We start from the raw sequence: 24,361 nt of genomic DNA, 5'->3' as shown, positions 1-24,361 counted from the left end.
TCTGTAGAGTCTGATCATGACTGTAGGGCAAATTATACCTTCAAAAGGTGTGCTGTGACCAAGTGAAGCATAACGTGCCAAAGACGCAGCGTTTAAACGTTCTTGTGGCAAAAGAAGTAAATTAGGACGTATCTGTGTCATGGGAAGTGAGGGTTTGCCTATTGTTGGTACAAATTCTGCAATAACTTATCTCTCGTGGACATCGTTTAGCGTAATTGCTTTGCAAGAAACCTTTTGTGTGGCTGAGCCGGAACATTGTGCATTTGTATTTTGGTGCTTAACTTGCTCTTCATTAAGGGCTGAATAGCACCGTGCTTTGCCTGTTACAGCGTGAGAGAGACCAAAGCGACAGAAGGGCACGGTGCTGCGTGCGAGAGGCAAACAGCCTCCTGCTCTGCCAGGCGGGAGGAGTGTCGGGAAGATGCCGCTGGCAATATGGTCTGGATCGGGAGCTGCTGCTCCCCCCTTCACCCCCACCGGCTGTGCTGCAAACGGGTCTGGGGCACGGCACAGCCCCTCTGCCTGGCTATGTGGGGAGAGGAATGGCTTTCCAGCGCTGGTGTGCACTTCTGCTCCCGGGCTGGGAATGGATGATGCCCTGTGGTTGTGCACGTTTTAATTGTCTAATGCTGCACACCTGCAATGGGAGGTGAAGAGGCAATCTTCAGGGCAGTATGGAGAGGAGCTAGGGTTTGGCAAGCTGCTGGAGGGGTGTGCCTGCCTGTCCCCTTCACTGGAGCCTCCAAAGGCAGCCTTGAAGGACTTTGCCTGTGGTTATGCTTTAAGAAATTGTACCCTGAGGTTCAGGGAGTAAAGTCTTGGGAGGCAAAGCCTGCCTCCTGCGGGTTTTGTGTTTCTCAGAAACACTTGCGCTTTGTAACACATTCAAAATGTTTCAATCATCCCGTTTCCTGCCATAGCAGTTGACTCCTGCTGCTGCTCCTGGCCATGCTGCTGACTCTGCCCTACTCTCTTCATTTTAGATTTTGGCCGTTCCTCTGAGCTGGCGTTCGTTGTGGAGCCTAGCGATGACATAGCCGTGCAGGAGCAACCCTTGATCCTCTACTGCCAGGTGGAGGGCATCCAGCCCATCACCATCACGTGGCGGAAGAATGGCGCGATGATCGTGGACAGTGAGAATGCCTTCATGCTGGCCAACGGGTCCCTCTACGTGTCCCGCTTCCAGAGGGTCCGGGGAGACGGGTCCTCGGATGAAGGCGAGTACGACTGCATGGCACAGAACCACTACGGGCTGCTGGTGAGCAGGAAGGCAAAGATTCAGGCAGCAAGTAAGTACGGACACTGTCCCACCCTCATCTCACAGGGCAATCCCACAAGGGGCACTGGCTTTGCTGGGAAGCAGGAGGGCAACATGGTGGGTGCTGGGTTTTTATGGAGCAGGGATTAAAAAGAGGAAAGAAAGAAAAACCCTGGAACTGGTGTCAATATCTGGCTGGCATCTAATCTGTGTAGCTGTCCAAATGTGAAAGAAGAGCTCATCAGCTTTCTTGGGTAGAAAACTAAAAACCACCTTCTAACAGCAAATTCTCTGTGTTGGAGGTGTAAGTTACATTAAAATCATGTGGTGAAGTGGTCTGTGGTTTGTGTATCTCCTGCGGTGAATTTGGAAGCCCCTTTGCTGTGCAGCACAGCTGGGCTCTGCTTGGCAGGCAGCACTTCCCAAACCATAGGCAAAGACCTCCTGGAGGTCATGGTATCTTTCATTTTGTTATTTTATGCTGGCAGTGTAGAGGCAGCAAGGTTTTATTTACTGTCCAGCATGGCAGTGCCTTTGGGGGCAAGGCTACCAACACCAGACAGATTGTCTGATGGGGGAGCCTGGAGGAGGAGAGACATGAAAATGCCAGTGAGGGAATGAAATTTAAAGGTGGGGGAGAAAGAATTCCAGGGCAGGCTGTGACTCCAGCTCTGTGCACTACCTGACATTGCCCTGGCCAGAGCAGTTGGTCCTGTTGGATCTCCTGGTTCTCCCTTGTCAGCTCTGGTTGCTGGCTGGTGTTTGTCCCAGGACTGACACCCAGCAGAGCTAGGGGGTCCATGGTGGTTTCTGTCTCTGTTGTGTTGGTGGCTCTCTTTGCCCAGAGACTGTCTGGGGGCTCTGGGAATGCAACCACTCATCCTTTTTGCATTCAACCAGAAGTTGCTGCTGGATGTAATTTCTGTGTGAGTGTGAGGATAGGTGTGTGGTACAACCGTGAGACCTGGCAGAACAATGGTTTGTTAAGTTTTGCTGAAGAGTTCTCCAGCTTGTTTGGCTACCGCTCTTGTTTCTGTGCAAGCAACTTATTAATGCTTCTGTTGCAATTGCAAATGTCACCATGATTTTTTGGTGCAAAGCAGAAAAAGTTTAGGGCAAAGCCTGGGGCTGAGGTCTTGTCTGCATTTCCCAAACTGGGGGGCCTTTTGGAACACTGCCGCCCGCTCCCCGCAGTGCCAGGGCCGGCTGGCAGCCCACCAAGGGAACACTCCAGCCCTTGTGTATAACAATTCTGAGTACATGAAGTGGCCATCTGCAAACCTAGCTTTTCAGGAGTGTAAGAAGTGACATTGTCCAGGAGCCAAGGGCTTTGGGGCTTTGCCAGATTAGCAGCTGGATCTCAGACTTGTCAGTCTTGTGGTGCTAAACCTTGGAGCACTTTTGGTGAATGGCTCTGGCATTTATGAGCTGGAAGCCGACTCATGCACAAGCACAATGCCAAACTTCTTGGACCTGTAAACTGGAGACATGAGAGCCAGAGGAGCTACCTTTGAGATTGTGGATTGTCAATAAACACTGTTATCTTGGCTCCCACATCAATATGTATGTGATGTGCTGTGTGTCCCTGAATAGTGTTTCCTTTTGTAGCCATAGTTTCACATGAATCAAAATAAAAAAGGGATCATGTTGAAAATGCTCTGGACTCTATTCTAGCTTCAGGCTTGGTTTGTTGCCAGCCCTGAGAAGAGGTCTGGGTGAAGCCAGCACAAACAGGCCCCCCTTGTAACACCCCCTCCACCTCCCCAGCCCTGATGCCACAGGTGCGTGCAGATAATGGGAATAAAACAGGATGTTGTGGGCAAATGTAACCTGCTGCTCAGGGCAAGCTCCCCTGCCGTGCCTGAGCCGTAGGAACACACACTTGCATTTAGGACCCTGCTTAATCTTAGATGAAATCTCCTGAGAATGAATCACAGTTGTACCCTGAGCCCCCAAGTCTCCGGGTGGTTACACACAAGAGACAGTGATTTTCTTTGCTCCAAGTCCCAATCAGCAAGTCAAAGGAGAAGGGTAATCACCCCCATTTTAGGGACCTTTGCATCGAAGGAATGGGTGCTGGCTGCCTGGAAGGGAAAAAAACCCAAGTGCTAAGCAGACCTTTGCGGAGCAGAGTAAATACTGCCGGTGGGTAAAACCTCATCCCACTGCTGATCTCTTCTTCCCTCTGAGCCTGACATCTGAACACAAAAGCAAAGGAGAAATAAAAACCTTTCACAAACAAAAATCTTGAAAGTTGATCAAGGCCATGCTACAGAGGAATAAAAGAGATCTGACAGAGCGGAGCCCCTCGAGAGCTCTGTTGCACTTTTCGCTGTCTTCAAAGGCAGGCTGTTAGTCTCGTATCACCGTTACAGACCCTGGCTTTGTGTTATTGCTTGGAATATAATCTTCTTGGCTTGGAGGAATGTACATATTTGCATTCAGGAAATGTGGGCTGGATATCATATTTTTATGTTTCAAATTTACTTCAACACTTGGCATTGAGTAAAATTTAACTGGAAGAATATGCTGCTCTCAGCCACTGCGCGTGCAGCCCTGATGGGCTCAAGGTGCTGGCAGTTTCCTCACCAAGTGGGTGCATCTTAAACCCTTCCTCCTAAAAATTAACTCATTAAATTGATTTCATTAAATTCCAGGGTATTTCTGTATGTTGCCCTTATTAATCAAAGATACTTAGTGGAAGGAAGTGGACCTTGGGTGGTTTGTGGACTGGCTGATCAGGTGCTAAAAACATTGATAATATTTTTGTAGTGTAACTTTTTTTTTGAACAAGCACAAGTGTGCAAGAAGCCTACGTGTGACTGAGCTGAGCAGGGAGGCCCTCAGCATTTCTACCCTCTGCCTAACACCCCAGTTGGAATTCTTTCATTTGCTGTTTCTGTGTCTGTTCAAACCCTGGTGTGTTAGTTTAAAAGGTTGTGGAATGCAACATATTTTTATAATCTGATCAGGTTATTGAATACAGATCTTTTCTGTCTCTCAATGACAGTTTCGTAGTTTCGCATGACTCCGAGCTGTCTTAATTAAAATCAGTTTCATAGAGTGTTCTCTGGAGGCACCGCTTGGCAGTGTTTTCACAGGTCTCTGAGGAGCTGGATTTCCCTTATGCATGCCAGAAGCTGAACATGCTTTGGCTCTCTGTGGATGAAGATGCCCTCTCAGCAATTTTAACACTCAGAGTCCACTCCTCAGGAAGGTGGGCTCCCCAGAGCACAGCCACCTTTCTTCTCATCACCACCCTTTGCTTAACTGGGCCTCACTTGCTCTGATCGTGTCATCTCATGGCATTTCCAGCTCTTTTTGCCAATGCTGTAATTTGATGGACCTGGCTCCACATCATCATAAATCACAGCCCAGCCAGTGAGTAAGACCCATTGATTATATCACTCAATAACAAGCAGTTACCACTAATTGGAAATCACCATCAAACTGGGTATCGGATCAGGCTCTGCACGTATCCAGCCTGAGAGTAGAAATTTGCCCTGTTTGATCTGATGCTTTTAAAAAGCCCAAAAAACAAAACAACAAACAAACAAACAAACAAAAAAAACCCACACCAAAAAAAAAAAAAAGGAACAAGGGGAATTAAGTCAATGGTGCGATTTACAGCCAAAGAGATTTTCTGAAGTTTGGTGAATTGGACCTGACCAGTATTTGAAGTACTGCAGGACCTGATAATAACTCTGGACAGATCTGAGCTTGTAAAGACATTTTCTTCACTAACTCTTGCTGCAGGGTGGCTGGTTTGTAGTTAAGCATAGCAGCACACATCCATGTGCATTTCTCTTCTCCCTCTTTCCTTCTGCACCCTGTCCCAAATTTTGTTCCTCCATCCCACAGGGTGGCTGGTTTGTAGTTAAGCATAGCAGCACACATCCATGTGCATTTCTCTTCTCCCTCACCCTCTTTCCTTCTGCATCCTGTCCCAAATTTTGTTCCTCCATCGCATTGTGTGTGGCTGTCCATGGCACTTACCCTGCCAGCAGGAGAGCAGGATTGATAGCTTGGGCAGGGCAGATGCTGTGACTTCTCTCTGCATTGATCCCTGCAGACAGCAGCAGCAGCTCCCCTTGCCCTGGGGACAAGCCTGGGGACAAGCATGCTGTCCCCACTGGCCACTGTGGCCTCGAGGCCAAAGTTCTTTGGGTCATCAACAAGACATAGAAGTGGGAGGGCTGGTGCACATGCAAACTTGCAGGCTGGTTTCCCTGCCAAGCTGTGTGGCTAGGGGAGGAGGCTGGGAATCCAACAGGGATTTTAAAGCAGCAAAGATCTTCCCATCGTTTCAGCTCCTCTGCACAGAATATATTCAGGGTTTAACCTGCAGCCCCCTTTCCAGGCTCTGGGGTGGTGGGAAGAGCTGCTGAGCCCAAATAATGGCAGCATTTATAAGAGTGTAGAGACAAGAAGGAAGTCTAAAAGGATTAGGGAGAGACAAAGGGGGCTGATTATTTTATGGGTCACAATACAAGGCATTAGAGTGAGATCACAAAGGGATGTAATTACAAAAGAAGGCCATACTGGGGGGGATCAAACCAGGATTAGAGTGGGAAATGTTTTTACACAGTTTTGTTCCACTCATTATGAAGTTAGCATTTTAAATTAAGGTTTAAATAAGGTGGCACCAAAGTTGTCACCAAGGTATTTCCTGGGCAATGCCACTGTTTGGATGCAGATTGGGAGTCTCAGCTCAAAACATCAAGGCAGACCTTAAACACGTGGGTTTGCTGTTGGTTGCCTGTACAGTATCAGTGTTGTCAGCAGAGCCCTACCTATGGCTTGTGCTTAGGACAAGTTAACCTGGTTTTGCAGTTGGAGGTGGAATGAATGCTTTTGTGACTCTTGTTTTACTGGTGCAAAATGTGCTGGAGGTAAAGGTCTGCCCTGGTGTCAGTTACAGCTCCGGACACATCTTCCTTTTACTCCCAGGAACTTTTTTGCTAATGGTAATTTGAATTTTATTGCAGTTTAACTCTTGGTGTTACATTCCAAGTTTCCTCCATCCATAAACTAGATTTTTCCTCCCCTGTTGTGGCTCTGCTCATATTTATTGCCCTTTCTTCTCCACTGCTTAGCAGAAGGGCTCAGCCCTAATGCCAGTGATGTTTCTATATTGTCTGTGCTTTGAGTGCTTATGGCAAGCCCTGAGCAAATTCTGGGCTTGCAGCAGTGGCTCTCAGAGGGAATAATACCCATGAGGAATTACTAAAGGAAAAAAAAATGAAAGCAAAAGAAATTAAGTAAAGCAGAAACACTGTGAGAGGTTTCCAGGAGATGGATATGATGGGTGAGTGGGTTATTTCCCTCCATCAGCTCTTTTGGCTGCCCCTAGGACATGCTGGCTCACGTGATGCTGCCTCTCACATCTGTACTGCTGCAGTACAGTTGGCCCTGTGTGTGCTGCAAAACAAATGTACAAATATAGGAGTCACCAGGGGAAAATTGGAGATTTGAGTGGGAATTTTAGTAGATTTGCAGGATTAAAAGAGTTTGTCAATTACCACCCACTGCATTTCAGCGTCTGCATGTAACAGCCAGGATTCATCCTGAGACTTGAGCATATTATAAGACCATATTTCTTTTGGCTGCTCATTTCTTAGCAGTGTGATAGTTATTTAAATATCATCTTGCACTTCTTTCCAAGGCTTCTAACATGGATGCGCCAACCTTAGCTCCGGCAGCGTTATCTCTCATACAGGGGGTTTGCACTGCAGGCAGTAATGTCACTTAGTCATTTATAGAAAGCTCAGGGGAAATATATCAGAAGAATTTCATTAATGGCAGCACTGTTGAGTTATTTGTCTCAATTAACTCTTGGAGCACAGCTGAGGAAGTTCTGACATCTCTGCAGCCTGCACCTGCAGTATGAGGCAGTTCTCTGCTTCTTTTTTAAGGTGGGTTGAAGCTCTGTGATACCTGCATGGGCAGTGCTGTGGGGACAGCACAGTGCCCAGCCCTGCGTGCTTGTGCCCTGCCTGCTGCTCTGCTCCAGCCTCTCCTCAAGGTATTGGGCCACTCTCCTGTATTATTTTAGTCAGGAGGGCAGGTCTCTGCTTATATGGTTTGCACTCTCCTTTTGCCCTACAAGGGTCCCAGCTGGTTATGGTGTGGCCAGGGACATCCATGTACCTGCTGTGCCTCAGTTTCCTTTCTCTGAAGCCAGGATGTGTTTACAGTCTGTGCTATGATTTGCACACTCCTGTGAACATCTGGGAGGCTAGACTTTTGTTTTGTGTTTATCAGGGACCCAGATTAGCTGGCCATGGTGTTTCATCTGCGCTGTTGTTTCTCTCTGAGGGGTACACAGTGCTGGGGCCCAGGTGAGAGAGGAGCTGCTTTTCTGCCACTGTTCATTGGCAAGACTGTGAGTAGGAATCAATTTTGGGAGGCCTTTTCACCAGAGCAATCCCTGCTCTTGATCTAGTGAGTAACCATTGAGATTGGGTTTTGAGGACCTTGCTTTGAATGTTTGGAGCCTTTGGGTACAGTAGTAATATGAGTGAGGTCAGACCTCACAAATCCCTTCTTGCAGGTGAGTCCCTGCACAGGTGCCAAAGCTGCTTTCCCAGAGCTGGCAGGATGGGACCTGGGAGAAACATCAGCCAGAGCTTCCTGACATCAAGGGATGCTGGATCTGACTGTGCACCTCCTCTTCCACTCTGGTTTGGCTTCACCCACCATGGCAGCCCTGTTGCTGGGAAGGGAGTCTGCTCCCACTCCTCCTAGGCACAGCATATGGTTTTCAGAGAGGTTCTTGCTTTAAACCCAATTTTACAGTTGGGTTGACTGAGGCAAAAGGAGGTCAAACGATTCGCCTGAGGTCACCCAATAAGTGGCTGGGATTAAATCTCAGCCCACAACGCTGCCCGTTCCCAGCGCTGGCTGTGCTGGCCGGGCCAGATGGCTCCTGAATGCCACGTCAAGATCCTCAGCTCTTTCCCCACCTCATTGTTCTCCATTGTGGGCTTCTGAATGCAGGACCTTGAAAGTGAGAGTCATTTGGATTTGCTGAGTCCAAGTTATTCTGTTTTGCTTGGATTTACAGGAGAGGGTTTAAACACACTGTTTGCTACTGAGGTTGGAATTTTGAAGAGATTTACCTTTTTGCTTTGGTTTTCTGATGTTAAAACTCTCTCTGCCAGACCAGCTAAAATTGGTCCCTTACCCTTTCAGCTGCCCTGCTGCTGGTTCACTGACTGCAGGGCTGGCCTATATTTGTACCTGTGCAGGTTTCTCCATAGGTCTCTTGGGTCCTGATCCCTGGTATAATTCCCCAGCACTACAACTTTCTGGTCTGTTTGTGGAGTTTGTGTCTTCCCCTTTAGCTTGGTTCTGGGATCACAGAAGGGGGTCTGTGCAAGGTGCTGTTGGATAGGCAGTGTCATATGTTTACCTCTGCGAATCTGCAGACTCTTGTGTTAGCTCTGGAAAAGCAAATGCTGACATCTCCCTCCTGATCTGGTGTCTGTCCTGTATGCCACTCCTGATAGAGGCCACAGACGAGCTTAAAGCAGATCTTTAAAGAGCATTTTAAATATGAGCTCCATTCCTGCTCTCCAAGCTAAGGAGCAGCCTGGAAAAGTGCATCTCCATAACCTCTGTTGGAAAGCAGGTGTACAAATGCCTGGGACTGGGACATACAGGACAGACCATCTGCCATGAAGCAGCAGTGCCTGGGTGTGTAGGGCAGACTGCAGTTCTTGGGGCAGGGGGGTTCTGCACCCACACATCCCTCTGCATTCTGCTTTCCGAGGGAGGGCCGCGCTCCTGCACCACTCACATGCCTAAGTAAGCTGGCACCTCTTGAGCATGCCTTGATTAATGGTGTTTTTTTGTCAGTCCTAAGAGGCCCCATTATGTCCCTTTGATGCTGCATTTTGCACTTACCACTGTCACTGAGCTCAATGACTAATTTTCACAGGTCAAGGGAGAGGGACAATGGATCAGGCCACATTTGGAAGAAACAAATGAAATTTTACTGCAACTGAGAGCACTAATTAAGAGTGAGGATCAATTTGGGTGTACAAAAGAGATAGTTTTAGACTGCTGATGTGTAAATGAGTGGCGGTGTTGCAATAGCAGAGAAGTTCAGTGTATGCATACTTCAGCTGTAGCATTGTACTCTGCTGCATTTGGTCGATTCTTCTGTGCTTATTCATCAAGGAAAACCAAGTGTTTTCCTGCCTGCTGTGCCTGGGAAGGGCAGGGATAGCAAACCTGCCAGATCAAGTCATGGCTGATTCCTGTGAGATGTTTTTGACCAGGAGCAGGAGCTTGTGTTTCTTAAGTTGCCTTGCTCATCTTGGAGCATGGCACTGCAGGTTGCCTGGTGGCTTTTGAGTGCAGTGCATGGCATTCCCTGCCCAGCTCTGTGGGCAGGATGATGCTCATTTTCATCCCAAGACATAGCTCACCCTACCAAGGATTGCACTGTTTGCTGAGACTCAGGGGAATGCTGATTTGGAGGTGTCAGAAAGGGAAGGGAAACAGTGAACTCTCAAAAAGGAGGACAAGGAAAACCAAGACTGCACAAACTGGATTCGTGGCTTCACTAAGCATTGCAGAAGTGTTATTCCATTTTTTCTAAGCCTTCACATAAAACAAAAAGTCAGGGCTAATGTATATTTGGGATGGGCTGGTTGTAAATGTCCAGGTGCCCAGGCTGTGCCAGTTAAAATTAGTTTGCAGATGGCTTTGGTAAAATTGTGTCTCTTTTTGATTGGATGTGCCTTGGGTAGAAAGGTAGGAACATCAGCTGGAACATTCTGTTGCCAAGAAGTTCTCCAGGGCCTTTGGGCTTCCCATGAAGGAAAGCCTAAATGAATTTGAATCCAAACAGATTTATGGAACCGAGCAAATCTCCAAAATGATCAGGTGGAAGGAAACAACACTGCATCTCATTTTCCCTTGTTATTTGGTGGTGTTTGCCCACAAACATATTTTTCCCTGCAGCTCAGCGTCTTCCCCAGAGGGCAGTGGGACATTCAGCCTCAGTCCACAGGTTTGCTCTTGTGGTGACATTGCCTGAGTGGCCAAGCAGTGCAGTCACATCCCTTTGGGCCCCAGCATGGCAGCTCTGTCTGAGGTGAGGGCACTTGCCAAGGCATTTATTTCCTCAGAGCAGCATCCGTGTCCAGCTCACCATAGTTTCCCACGGCAACGTGTAAAGGGGCGGGAGGGAAAGTACTGACTGCATCTTTCATTAGTGATCCTAATGCTCAGGAGAGGAGACAGGGCCCCAAGGGGGTCAGCTTGAACTGTCTCTCAAAAAAAAAGGGAGGGGAAAGAGAAGAAAAAGTCTTCACATGCTGGACTGGCCATTGGAAAGATGACAGCAGAAATAATCCTTTTTTAAAGCTTTTTTGTATGTCCAAAGAGAAAACAGCTTTCTTGTCCCTTGGGACATCCACGGGTGCTGTAGACCTTCACAAGGGCTCAAGCTCTGCAGGCACTCACCACCTCTAAATAACAGGGGCTGGTCAAAATCCTAAATACAGAGTCTGGGTGCTACACTTAAAGGAGCCGGACTTGACTGTTTTGCCAAAGCAGTGTGCTGGCTGATGCCTTGGGAAGCCTGGCTGTTGCTACTGATCTCAGACAACTGTGTTTCTCTAGGAATTAGGCCTTGTGGCATTGGTCCTCTCAGATCTCCCCATCCTCATTGGGTTTGGGGGCCCGTTGTCCTTGCCCAGCTGGTGTGGGGGACCCTCACCCCACATGAAGCTGTCAGAGCTCGTTACCAGCACAGGCAGCTCCCTCCCAGCGCGGTGGGGCCGGGGAGGCCGGGCGCCTCGGGCGGCTGCTCGGTGCTGATTGCTCTGTGCCTAATCGGGGCTGAGGAGTTGGGGCACTGCGTGCACCTCACGCCGCTGCCAGCTGTCCATTTTCATGAGCCTCCTGGCTCTGACTTTTCTGAGACCTTTGAGCTTGTGCCTAACCAGCCAGAGGGGTCAGAAGTTCTCTCATGGGAAAACAGAAGTGCCTGCACCATATATATTCATATGTAAAAGCCTCTTGGAGAAGGAGTTTTAAAAGCTGGGATGGTGTAGGTGCACAGGAAGTGTTTGTGTTTCTGTGCTGGGGAACACGTATGAGCCTTTCTGCTTTAGACAGTGGTTTGCATGTGTTTGAAGCACCTCGATGATTCACACTGCTGCATCCCATGGGGAGAATGGATTTGTTCTCCTACGGCTCTCTGCCCAAGGGGAGCCTGCTTAATTTTTCTTTTACTAACTAGGTTCTCCCAAGAATGAGAGATTACCTGAACTTCCAAAAGCATTTCCAATGTGAGGAGAAGTCTGGATGACTCACAACTTTTAATTAGCTCTCCTGACAGAGGCAAGGATCCCTCCCTTTCTCCCTCCTTCCCTAACAGAGAGGTGGTGATTAGAATTACAATGAAGATAATCCAAACTGTATGTGTAGGGTTTTCAGTAAGCGGAGAACAAAGCAGGACATCCATCTGGTGAGTGTGAGCCCATAATACCTTTCTGCTCATTTCTCCAGTGCAACAGGAGCTGCTTGGGACGGAAGCAAGCTCATTATTTTGGAAAGGCTTGCTGACACGCAGAGCGGGGCTGGCTTGTAATCTCTGAGGCACTGAAACCACTGCTCAGGAAGAAGCATTGCTTTTAATTTTAAGTCTACCTTTGTATTTCTTCTTGTTAAAATCTGCAGCAATGAGGGATACCGGCCTCTTCTGAGCCTGTCCTTAATTAGTGTGTGAAAGAGAGATGCCCTTAGTTTTAGCAAGGCTAATCAAAGCTGTAAGGGAGTTTTAAAAGGCAGCCAAGCTAAGCCTGTCCTGTGCAAACATTCCAACAGCAGTGAGGAAATGCATTAGCTGGGGACAACCTCCTTTTGGAGTGATGTTATCTCTCCTCTCTTAAAATCTCTGTCTGCCAGAGCTCCTGCCTCAAAACTTTGGCTTTTATGTCCTGTCTTTGCAGAGGGACCCTAATCTGTGCCATGGGATTGGCTTTCCCATGCTGTGCCCTGCAGCAGGCAGGGAAGAGGCAGAGTTTGCAGCAGAGAAAAGCAGTGTTGGGCCCTCAGCCACGGTGCTACCGTGCTTTAGGGTCAGCTGGGTTTTGCCAGGCTGCTCCAGCACGGAGAGAGGACGGGCTGTGAGAAAGGAACAACAAAAAGCCGTTGTGGCGGAGCAGCCGGCGCTCCGAGCTGCCGCTCGCCGCCATGCCAGCAGCGCAACGCATGCCTCGACTCCTGCCATGGCAACAAGTTCATCCTTGGGCCAGGACAACGCTTGGCTGCAGCGTGGCAAAGCGGCCGGGAGCTGGTCCAGCCTGCGGCATCCGCAGCAGAACTCAGGGAGGCAGGAGGGATAGGATAAGGTTTCATGCCTGCAAGGTGCTTTGCCAGTTTCAAAATTCAGAGCTGCTGGTTTCCCTGCCCCGAAAGCACAGGAGAGATGCAGGGAGATCCTTCTGAGGTCACAAGCTGGACAGCACCCATGTGTGGAGTCGTGATGGCTCCTGCCCGCCAACACAAAGAGCTCAGGAAGGGAGATGGAGAGCCCAGATCTAAGGAAATGTTGGCCAAACAGGAGGAATCCCTTCCTCTTATTGGTGTTTCAAGCACTAAAAAAATCCCATCTGTACCAGAGCTAGGCACAGCCTTTGCTTGGAAGGAAATGTCTTTTCAAGCCGGGATGCCAAACTTGCCGCGGGCAGCCCCGCGCGAGCCGGGCGTGCCGGTGGAGTGCAGCTGGTGCGGCTCAAAGGGAAAATATGATCAGCTGTTGAATGGCAGAGATTTGAGACGTCATGCCAGGGCTTCGCCTTTTGATTTTGCGAGGCACAGTGTGAAATTCATAGGTGGAATATTTCTAGGGAGCTGCTTTGCTTCCCGTAGGAGAAGTGAGGTGGAAGAGTGGAAAATAAATGATGTTCTGTATTGACAGCTTCCAGCGTTAAAAACCTGGTCTGAGCTGTCTCTTCACTCCCAAAATCATAGCACTTGCTCTGGGTTTTTGATATTAAAAAATAAGAAATTATTATTTCCTTTAGCTCACCTATTGACTTTTAGCTGATGCACTTAAAAAATGTTCCCAGCATTTGTGATTCATGAGAAAAAAAGAAGCTTGGAAACATTTTGCTTTTAGCATAACGAGAGCTAAGGTTGACAGAACTGAAATCCTGGAAGTTGGGGCTTCACGGCATTGCCAGACATCAGAAGGTCCTTGATGACATGATGAGAGCTGGGAAAGCTGAATAAACTGATGAGCTGCTTCCATTCTGGTCCCTTGTCATGTAAATAGGCTCCAATCTGCATGTCAGATCCCTTGGGGAAAGGAGTGTAATAACATTAAAAATAAGGCAGCAAAACCCCCAAGGGGTGTGTGTGTGTGTGTGTGTGTGTTAGCAATCTTTAAACAGGCAAAAAATATGCTTGGAGGAGTTTGGATGGGGTGAGAGGGCTCCTCGTTACTGCTCTGTTTTGAATGCAAAAAGGTGACTGCCGTCCTTTAAAGAAAGTACTTTAATGCTACATAAATATAATTGCTTCGATGAAATGTCTTTAGCCTCCTGAGGGAAGTTGTAGTCTGTAAGCCTTTAGATATGAATGGACGACTCTGTAATTGCTATTGTTTCGGAGGCACATTAGGAAGGCCTAATGCTGATCACTCCTGGCATGTTGTGGAAGCGGAGTAATGGCAATCCCAGGCAGGGAGAGGGGATTAGTATGCATTTTGCAGGATGAAAAACTGACAAATGCTTCAGGACTGGAAGTTTTTCTCCTAATTAGATTGTGGGCTTGTAAATTGTATTTGATTTTTTTTTTCCTTGCCCCTTTTCCTGCTGATATGCAGAGTGAAGGTATCTAATTCCTGGCAATTTAGGCTTTGGATAATGAGCTTGAAGGCAACATCTCAGAGGAGTGCAGAATTGATGGGTTAGTATATCAGCTCTGGTTAATGCAAGCTCCTGATTCTGACAGGGTCCAAAACAGCTGGTTCAGAAAAAAGAGCAACACAGGAGTATTGAGAATAAGTATTTTTTATTTTTTTAAAAAATCTTAGTTAAACATGGGATATTCTGGTACATAGGTTGTAATTCCATCTCTTGACTGGGAGCAGCTGTGTTTAAAAAATCAGAACCTTGGCTTAGGAGGTGATTCCTAAGAGATAATTTGGGTTGTGTCCTGCTTTTAGAGACTGTAAACATCCTTTTTTCCAGCTTTTCTTCCCTGCATAGGTCCTAGGAAGGCTAGCAGACTGCTCTGGCATGGTAAGCAACTAGCTGAAAAACTTTACCCTATCTGGCATTGGTAGTATTTTTCCTGAAGACAAGTGAAACCAGGGTCCTGAGAGGCAGCAGGATGTTTCTTTCTGCAGGAATATCTGTCAGGTAGCAGCCAAAAAAGAGGTGAATTTCTGCCCTTGGGTTGTGTGAGTGCCTTCTCCACAATGCTGGTCTCACACCATCCCATGTGCATCTCTGACTTGCTTTCTGAAGTTGGTTCCAAAATGCTTGGGAGCTGCTACCCAAAAGATCTGGAGAGAGAGCCTGGAAATAACTGTTCTGGGAACACAAACCAGAAGAAATGGGGATAGGTTCTTCATCATTGCCCTGTCCTTGTGTAGGGACTGATGCAAATATCTTCATGTCCACTGTACCATGAGCATCCTGTTACAGAACAGAAAGTAATAATTTAGTGATGTTTTCCCTAGAATGCTGAGCCTCAAGTAGTAAATCTTGGTCCTACTTGGGATTTATTTTCATTCTGGAGATTTCTACTGCCTTCAGAAACTTCATGTAGAAGAGTGGGATTTTATGGCTCTAAACTGTTTGATTTTAGAGAATTGGTTTTTTCCCCAGGGGCTTTTCTTTTTTAATGAAGATGAGAGGAATCATGTAATCCTTGACATACAATAGATTGTCCCAGATTAATAACACACTATTTTTCACAGTGAAGATGATCCTGTCCTGCTGTAATTTACTCACCATCCTGGCATGCTGTTAATTAGGATGAATAGTTACGTGAAAAGTAAGTATTCTTTTAGCCAGTGCCAGCTTCCATAATAAGTTGCCCCAAAAACATGAGGAACGAGCGGGAGTGAGTCAATGAAAATCCCGACATAAATTGACTTTTTGTGTCCTGGCAGTGCTTGGCTGAAAGCCAACAACAATAAGAGCCCAGCGTGCCAGAATTCACAGGCAAATAACACTTTTCCACTAGAGCATCCTTACGAGACACCCTCCCAGCAGCCATCCTTCCTTCCTGCCACTCATTCCCTTGTGTCCAAGGAGGCTGTCGAGGCGGTGAGCGAAACATCTCGGTGTTGTGACGGGGTGTGATGAAAACATGAGTGACAGAGTGACATTTTGACAGCCCGACTTCAGGTTCCTACTGCAAATGTAAATACGTTCATTTGAATGCAATTTACACAACCAGGAGTTTTTAATGGAAAATAAAGGAGGGGTGTGCTTAAAGGTGACTTTTTGGGATTTTAATCCAGGGTATTTGTGGTCTTCTTAATAGGTTCAGCTGCAAATTTCCATGGTGTTGTGGAGGTCAAAGTGGTCTCCATCCTACTTTGCTCCAGTCATGTGTTTTTTATATCAAATTGCTTTGTTTTCTCCCAGTTTAATGCTAATTCCTGTCTGAGTTGAGAAATGTGGTTCACTAAATGTGCCTATTGAACAGCTGATAAAATTGAACTGCAATCCCATCCTCAAATCAAGGACTCCTTAACAGCCAATAGTCCATTTTATCTTTATCCTAAGGGGTCTAATCTGTTGCTCTTTCTGACTGGGAGACTTGCTGTGTTTTCACTGGAGAAAGTCTTGTGAGTGTCTTGTCAGGTGGGAGCAAGAATGGCTGAATTGCTCTTTCAAAGGGTGATTTATTTTGACAGTCTTGGTACTTTGGGGATTTCTAATTCCTTCTTAGCGCTTCTTGTAGTAATTCCTTCCTGAGATTTGGGTGAGTTGTACTGGAAGATGCAAGTTCCCAGGGAACTCCTGAGTGTGTTAAATCCAAGTTGTCTTTGCAGGATTGAAAAGAGACTGAAGTTTTCCACTCGTACACACATCATTTGTTGTTTGGGTTCTGTGGTTTGTGTCAGAGTCACCTTGTAGCTGCTGGTCTTCAAATGAGTGGTTTTAACCCTTGGTATTTAAAAAGTTTTGAAAACAAATTTTGGGAAGTTTGGTGGGATTTATTTATTTGTTTGTTTGGGTTATTATTACTGCACATCTGTCACTGTATAGGGATTTTGTCTGTACAATACTCCATTCCTGGGTCTATAACTGGAGTGGATGAGTTATCTTGGCTAAGAACCAGCAAATCTTTACTTTTACCCACAGCTACAGAGACCACACGGACCTTGTAGCTGTAGGTGTTTGACTTGGGCTGCCTTGGGACAGGGAGGTGAGAGATGGGCTCCTAGCAAAGCCCAAGTTTCACACCTGGAGTTTTTGTTCCTCCAGGGACTTCAGCAGCGTGCATTGCTGTCAGTGCATGGAGAATGTCACCCAGGATTTTGAAGAAGTAGCAGATTGCTTCCTCCTTACACTGAGACCTGTGAACACCCATGAGGGATGCTAATTAAGCATCTGCTTCCTTCTCAGCTTTAAGTGAAAGGGTGGCAAGTTAAAGTGACAGTCAGACCTCATTTATCTTAATGAGGAGGGTCAGGAGTTTAATGGAGTTTTGCCTAGTGAGGGTGTTTCAGCCTACTTTGTGTTTGTTTGGGAGATGTCTCTGCATTTTAGGTCTACAGGGCTTTTTAGCTTGGCTTGGGTGGTTTGGCTGCATGGGATTCAAGGGCCTCTGCAGTCTTTCCTAGGGAGGGAGGTTTTAGAATAAATCCAGGAGGCTTTCTGCTGTGTCTGTTGTGATTTTGTAAGTGACTGGGATAATGGTATAGTGGATTTTGCAGATGACTTTTCCCTGGCCAGTGTGGGGCTGTGTTGCATCCACCTGAGCTGTGCCATGCTGAGCGACAGTCACTTTGAAGCTCTTGCCTATAACAGTTTAGACATTTAGCCAATGTACTTAGCAGACACCAGCAAAAAAAAGGGGGATTGTTTTTACATTCCAGAGTCTCACCTTGTACTTACCACTTCTGAGGTCTGTTTGACACCACGCTGACATATTTACAGTGTAGCCTTACTGTATATAGATGGAGTAATCAGGCAGTCACTCAGGGCTGCAGCAACTAGGCAGAAGTAAAGCTCTTTTTACAAGTTCACGTGCAGCACCATGCTGTGTGCATAACCTCATTTCTCAAGCCTGTTTCCTAGGTATTGAGCATAGACCCCAGCAACACCTACCCCTTAATGGAGCAGAACTCCAGCTGGCCTGTATCAGCACAGCTCCAGCCGAGAGCAGCCCTCCATCTACAAAGGACAACACCAAGATTAGTGAGGGAATTCATGCAGGGCCAGCAGAGCAGGTGAACGGTATCACTGTCATTTTTCAGAGGGGACAGGAAAGAGTAGGAGGGGTGTGATGCTGCTGAGACAGTCCAGAGCTGTGCTGCAGAGCTGATGTGGAGCGTGAAAGCTGCAGTCTCTTGATGGTGCTTCGTGCCCTGCCTGGGGAGGAATTCAAACCTGCTCTGCTGGAGTCATTCCTGCTCATTCAAAGCCAACATCAAAAGGTCCCATTCTAATTCGATGCTTTTTAACACACAAATGGCAGCAGGATCATTAATTATTGCACTTAAGCAGCGTCAGTGATTTAACACTTTGTGAGTGTCACACGAGCTGGTGAAATCGTTGTGGTGCTGTAAGTGAAGAGCAGGGTGTTGCCAGCTGTTGAGGTTGGATGGTGCTGGAAGCAGAGAACAACTCCCTGCTCTCCAAAGAGCTACATGTGTGCTGGGGTATATACTCCATTTGGCCCAGAATATTTTCCTGTCATGGCTTGATGGCCTGTGACAGCTCTCTGCTCCTGCCTTGCTGCCCAGGTAGGCAGGATCCTGTCTTTTGGAACAGTATTTTGTGCTGTGGGAGTATGGAGCATCTTGTCCCATCAAAACAAATGTCTCTGAGGTCTCCTGTAGATAAACCTCTGTTGGATTCTCAGTTTGTGAGGTGTTCAGCAGCTCTAACAGTGCTATTTTTCCTCAACCAAGCACAATGCAGTGGGAGTGGAGTAGGGAACATTCCTAGGAAAGGTCCCCCTCCACCTTGGGAGATGTTGGCTTGAAGCAGAGGTGCCTTGGCTTGAGCTCTTTCAAAGCTGAGGAATTCTGCAGGCAGCTTGCAGCTGTTTTTGCAGAACATGCCTGGTGGGCAGCAGGAGAGCCAGGCAGTTATTTTCCATCCAGCCAGGTTTTGTCACCTACCACTACCCATGAGGAGAGAATTTCCCCCTCCTCCAGAGTGCAAGATCTCATTGTTCCCAGCACCTGAGGCATGCAAAATCCCCCTTACCATCCTGGAGGAAGGGTCCAAGGGTAACCATGGCTGATTAGTGAGCCCTGAGCAAAATACGGGCCAAAAAACTCTCACACGTTACTGTGCAGGGAGAGAAAGTGGACTCTGAAAAGGGGGTGCAGCTCCTGCCCCAGACTTCAGTGGCTATGACAGCCTTGCTTCCATGGACTGTGACCACCCAGCAGAGCAGGGCTTGAACTGGGAGGCTCAGATTGGACCTGGGATAATCACACTCTGCATCTGGGTTTGTGTTCGGCACGCCGGGGGGGGACACATCCCTTGCTGGACTAATGAGACTAGGCATACGTGACATTTTTATGACTCCTTCCCAAGCTATTTCCTCCAAGTTTTTAGTGTTAAATTGGATTGCTTCCTCCAACCCCCCGGTGCTGTTGGGAAAACTATCTGCAGACAGAAGAGTGATGCAGAGATAATGCTCCTGGGGTGGGTCTGTCTTGACTTTATAGCTCTTATATCTTTCCTTTAGGGTTTCTCTGACTTTTTGCCAGACACACACACATCTCTGTGGGCATTTTCCTTGGCCCTGCATTAGGATCTGCCCAGCCCAGCACATCATGGATCACCCTCACCCTACAGCCCTCCCACGGCTTTGTTGCTAGAGGTGTTTTGGAGCAGATGTCCCAAAAGAGCATTTCCCAAGTTCTCACCCCACTAGAGATATTCTCAAGAGAAACATGCTTCAGTTTTATAATGTAGATGAGCCTCTCTTTTTTCTTTCTTTTTATTTTTTTTCCCCTCCAGTTTCCAGCCCCAAAAGTAGGCGGTGAATTCTAAAGCTTGAGGGAAGCAACCACACAAAAGCTTATTACAATCCAGGCACATTGTGCAAGGTGAGGATTTGCAATTTTAAGCAGAGGGAGAGGGAATCGTCATGATAATGACATATAATACCTAAAGTACCTATAAATACAGATGTATATTTATATAAAGCCTCTCCCAGCACACGAGTTCCCTGTCTGGCCGGGGTTGCCAGACCACCCTGTCCTGCACAAACAAATGAGTTAGAAAGTCCGAAATTCCATCCCTGCCTTTCGGGGCTCGTCTGGGGAATTCCTGAGTAATGGAGGTTGAATTGGGTCACAAGGGCAGCGGGGAATAAATCTTCAAAGGTTAGCTCTGGCATGAAGTCTCCTTTTTTAGGCATGTGAGGGATTCTTTTGTTTTGCTTTGTTTTCCAAAGGCCCCCCCGGCAGGGGAACAATACCTCACTGGGGCCAAGCCTGGCCGGGCACAGCCCCGCAGCATTGTCCGGGGGGCCGGGGAGGGGGCCGGGGGGAGAAATGACATCTTAAAGAATGGTGCTTCTTCTTATGGACACTTAGGAGATCAGTGTGCATTCAATTAACCCTATAAACCGTGCAAGGTCCAGGGAAAGAGCCTTTCAGGCATTATGGATTGAAAGTATTAAGGGGGATGGGGGCAGAGCTGTTGGTGAGTCCAGTTTAAATAAAGCCCATTAGGCAGGGGCAGTGTGGTGGGGGTGGAGAAAGGGGATGGTTTTCTTCTGAAAATGAAATTCATGCACAGTCTCACGTACTGGTCTGGATTTTCTTTCTAAAGTTAGGAAATCCTTGTGCAGCTCAGGGTGGATGTCTTGGTTAAACATTTGGTCCAACTGTCTTTGGGTTTGCTGGCTTGGGAGTGAAGGGCTCCTACCACTAGAGACTGTCTTGGGTGGAAAAAAAGATGTTACATTAGTATTTTCTTCCTCCTCAAATTTTTGCTGAACCCTGCATTATGTCCAAAGGCCTCAGCTGTAATAACCTGTGGGACATCCCTGACCTTCCTGAGTGCATGTTTGATGGTCCCCAGGGTATGAAAACATCTAAATGCTTCTGTGATGGACCAAACACCTTGGTTTTTCCAGTCGTGCCTCTGACATCTTGCAGGGTCACCACAAGGCACTGATGTGTTTACAAAACATAATATTTATTCCTATGAATGTTTGGAGGACAGTCAAATTTTGAAACTTTTATGTGCCTCATCATTCACCCCAAGCCCCAGTGCCAGTCAGGGTTGATTAGCCCCTCCAGGATGAGAGCAATATTGTGAGCAGAGAGATGGAGACAGCCAAATTTCTTTCAGTGCATATGGCTAATATTCACCTGGAGAAATCCAACCCATTTGTAGATATTAAACCAGACACAGTAATAAGTTCAGTATGTTTTTCAATTTACTTTGCTGCAAATAGATTTAATTTACCAACTGCAGAGTTTTAGATGGAACTGCCTATATTCCTGCTATTTTATGCTATGTTCTGAATATATTATATGTAAAGTTGTAAATTAATAGGCCTGTTTATGATTTGTTGCACATATGACATGGACCTGCAACTAAATTAACAGTGAAGTCTTAGTGTTGCAGAGTTTAATTATATTTGCAGATGAATTAGCATCTAATTCCTCTGTCCCTTCCTTAGTGTGAAGTACACTGGAAATGTTTTTTTCCCCCAAATATGAGAGTATTTTGTATTGTTCTGAGATGATCTTTGAAATCTGCTGGACTTGCAGGTTATCTTGGACAACATGGCATTGTGGGCTGAAGAACCTGTAAATCCAGGCTGAGCCTGTTAGTTGGCTGTTTCTAGGTGGGATGTTTCCTGAACTGGGCCTGGATCAGGCTGTGCTGGTGTGTGTCAGTTGTGAGTGAACTCCTGATTGCTGGAGGTGCCATCATATTGGTGAGCCAGGAATGTGGATTTCTGGAGCTGCAAAGTAAAACAGTCTGATTTTTGAGCAAAACACTGCATTTAAAGTAGCTGTGGTTTTGCCTGCTAGTGAAGTGTGGTGGTGCCAAATAAGGAGGGTATTCTCCCTTTCTCCCTCTGCTCTGTATTGGTTTCCTAAAGAAATAGCACCTATGCAGCTCCTTTATCTTGGGAGGTGCTGCAGAGCTTGATGCTAACAGCTTTGTGCCATGTGCTTCTGAAGATCTGCTGAAGTGTTGGGCTTCTTGGAGGAAAAGAGATGTTTTAGAGCTGAAAGACCCACCACAAATTCTTCCCTAAAGTGTGTGGTTCCCTCAAGGAACAGGTACATGCAGCACGGGAAACTCTTGGAGATGAGTGTCTGTGGAGAGTGGCATCTGTGTGGGCTCCTGCCAGCACCCTGGGGCTTTCCTGCGGCTGCAGTACCCATCCCCTTGGAGTCTCCAGAAGTGTTAACTTTTCTGGGATCAGAGCCACAAAGTCAACACTTGGTGGCATTACTCTCAGCTGTAAATTGCGTAGGTGTTTGTGGCTCCACTGGATTGAGGGCTCTTTGCACAACACCTTTGGAAGCTGCCTCCATCCTTGGCGTGTTAGTAGCATCTGTTGATGTTTTTTGAGCAGCTGGAATGAGATAATGAAGTCTTGCTGTATTAACTCTTTTAAAAATTATTCAAACTAATGGTTTGCTTTCTTCCTGCATTGCACTGATTCACTTCTAAATAGCACTGAGCTTTTCCCTTAATTTAAAAGTAGCTTCTAAGTGCATCACAGTGCAGATCACATCCTAGAAATAAATATTTCTTTTTTCCTGAACAAATATAGACAGAGTCAGCAAATATGAAGCATCTCTTTTTCCTGTTGTCACAAAACTGTGGCGTTCCAGAGACTGATCTGTGCTTGCTCGAGGGTGTGCTTTAACAGGAGCACATTTGGGATATAAAGTGGGGAAGGCTCTCAACAGCTTTTAATTGGAGTTGTTGCTTTTGATGGGGCTGCACTAATTTCCAGTGGCTTCAAAGCTGGCAGGGAGTGAGGAAGGCTGGTGAAATCCCAGCTCCATCCACAGGCAGTGACAGGTTTGCTGTTGCCTCAAAGGGACGTGGTGAGACGCCGCTGCACTTTGGGGAAAAACAAGAATTAAATCCAAACGACACAGATCCATGCACCGCGGCTGTGTGTATGAACTGGAATTTAAATTTGTGTCTGTCACTGCCTAAGAAAGAAATCTGGGCCGTGATGAGAGTTTGTAAGGGGAAACCGAGCTATTCCCCCTCAGAACCACTTTCCTAAGCAATGCCTGGTTGCCAGTAGCTTCCTGTCTGTTGTTAGTTTTTCTTTTCAAATACAATTTAGTTTCTGCAGGCCAGTGGCTTTTAATGATTTCCTTTGAGCCCATGCATCCTCTGGAGCAGCCCTCTTCTCCCCTGACATTTGATGTGGGAATGTGTACATCAGTATTGTTACTTAAACAATACCCTTCAGGCAACGATGCTGGGCCCTCAGATAAATCACAGATTAAAATGAAGCAGAATTGCTTGATAAAAAGTCTGCAGTGTGCTGGCATGCAGGGAACAAACTGCACAGAGTCCAGGTAATGGGAAATTCGGTGTGTTATCTGCAGACCCATGTAATTAATGAATAAGAAACCTGTTTACTCTGAAAATAGATGGCAGAGTTGCTATAATGCCTTTCTGCTTTGAATGCTGAACAAGTATCTCCAGAGGAATAAAAGCTTTAGCAGCTCAAAGTCACATCTTAACCAGAAAGGCAGGTTGGAGATGGCACTGAGCATCTGAACTGTTTTGCTTTTATGAAGAATATGAAATCAGCCCTCCTTCTAATAAACACCTCATTTATTTTCTTTTGGCTCCTAAGCGATCTCGTTTGCAAATCGTGGTGCAGGCGAACAATTAGTGGATTCGATTCAGTGCACATGCCATTGCCAAGCAGGAAACGAGCAGGCCAGGCATGAATAGCATCAATCTGATTTTCAGGCATGTGCAAGTATCTGGCACTCCAGAGAGCTTTGCAAACAGGCTGTACTTCTGGTTTTCCCCTCTCTTTCCCTCCTGGTCACGCTGCTGCTGTATTTGTGTATTACAAAAGGCTCATGGCTTCCCCGTTAGGGCTGCTGGAGGCTTGGTAGGCTTTTACCATGCTCAGCATTTTATCCCGGCTATTTTCCACGTGTGGAAAAATGCACCCGTGCAGGTCTTGGCATTGCAGCATGCACTGGGAAGGGGAGAGCTGTCCCTTTAACCACGCAGAGCATGTGGCTGTTTTTAGTTAGAGCTCTTTTAGCGGGTTGTCTCAGCACATCAGGGCCCCACTTTCATCATGCCTGGCTTTTTTTTTTCCCCTTCTCTTTGAGTCCTAGAAGTCAGAGGCCACAGGGAGGGTGACAGAAAGCAGTGACCTCTGCATAAGCGAGGGACCAGATGGCCACTCCTCTTCCTCTGAGCCTTTCTCCCCTGGCCCCAGGGCACAGATCTGTGACCTTCGCTTTAACTGAATGCCCAGACTCTGTGACTGGGGCTTTGACATGCTCTTTAATAGGCATACATTATCCCTCTATTGCTAAAAGCCCAGAAAACTAGGTTCATTTAGATGGAATTTAAGTAAAACTGTTTGGATTGGTCTTGCTATCCCCTAGCTGCCTCCTGCTAAATTGTTGATCTTAGTGCTAATGAAGGGAAATGCACTTACAGTCAGTCTGGGAAGCATTTGATTTGCCAAGTTTAAGAAAACCCAGTGTTTTCTGACAAATGAGGTGTGCACTCATGGTGTGAGCTCACTTGTGTGCCCACCCACGGCACAAGCAATGCTCTGGTCCTCTGACCATGTCAAGCCCTTGCCCTCTGCTGCTGGGCTGGGTTCAGTTTTGCTCTAAGGTCTGTCTCTCCCAGTTAAAGAAAACTGATGTTAAACAGTGGCAGAACATGG

General features: G+C 46.9%; 1 protein-coding gene across 1 annotated transcript in view; it reads left to right on the top strand.

The window, feature by feature from the left end:
• Window positions 1-24,361, top strand: part of IGDCC3 (immunoglobulin superfamily DCC subclass member 3) — a 100,723-nt gene that overhangs the window by 8,995 nt on the left and 67,367 nt on the right. Inside the window, exon 2 of the mRNA XM_039723495.1 lies at window positions 984-1,289. Coding sequence (XP_039579429.1) covers window positions 984-1,289 — 306 coding nt within the window. The remainder of the gene's footprint in view (window positions 1-983; window positions 1,290-24,361) is intronic.

The sequence above is a fragment of the Passer montanus genome, unplaced genomic scaffold (genome assembly GCF_014805655.1).
Source record: "Passer montanus isolate IOZ18808 unplaced genomic scaffold, ASM1480565v1 scaffold5, whole genome shotgun sequence".
Lineage (NCBI taxonomy): Eukaryota > Metazoa > Chordata > Aves > Passeriformes > Passeridae > Passer > Passer montanus.
This window is presented reverse-complemented; position numbering and strand designations above follow the sequence as displayed.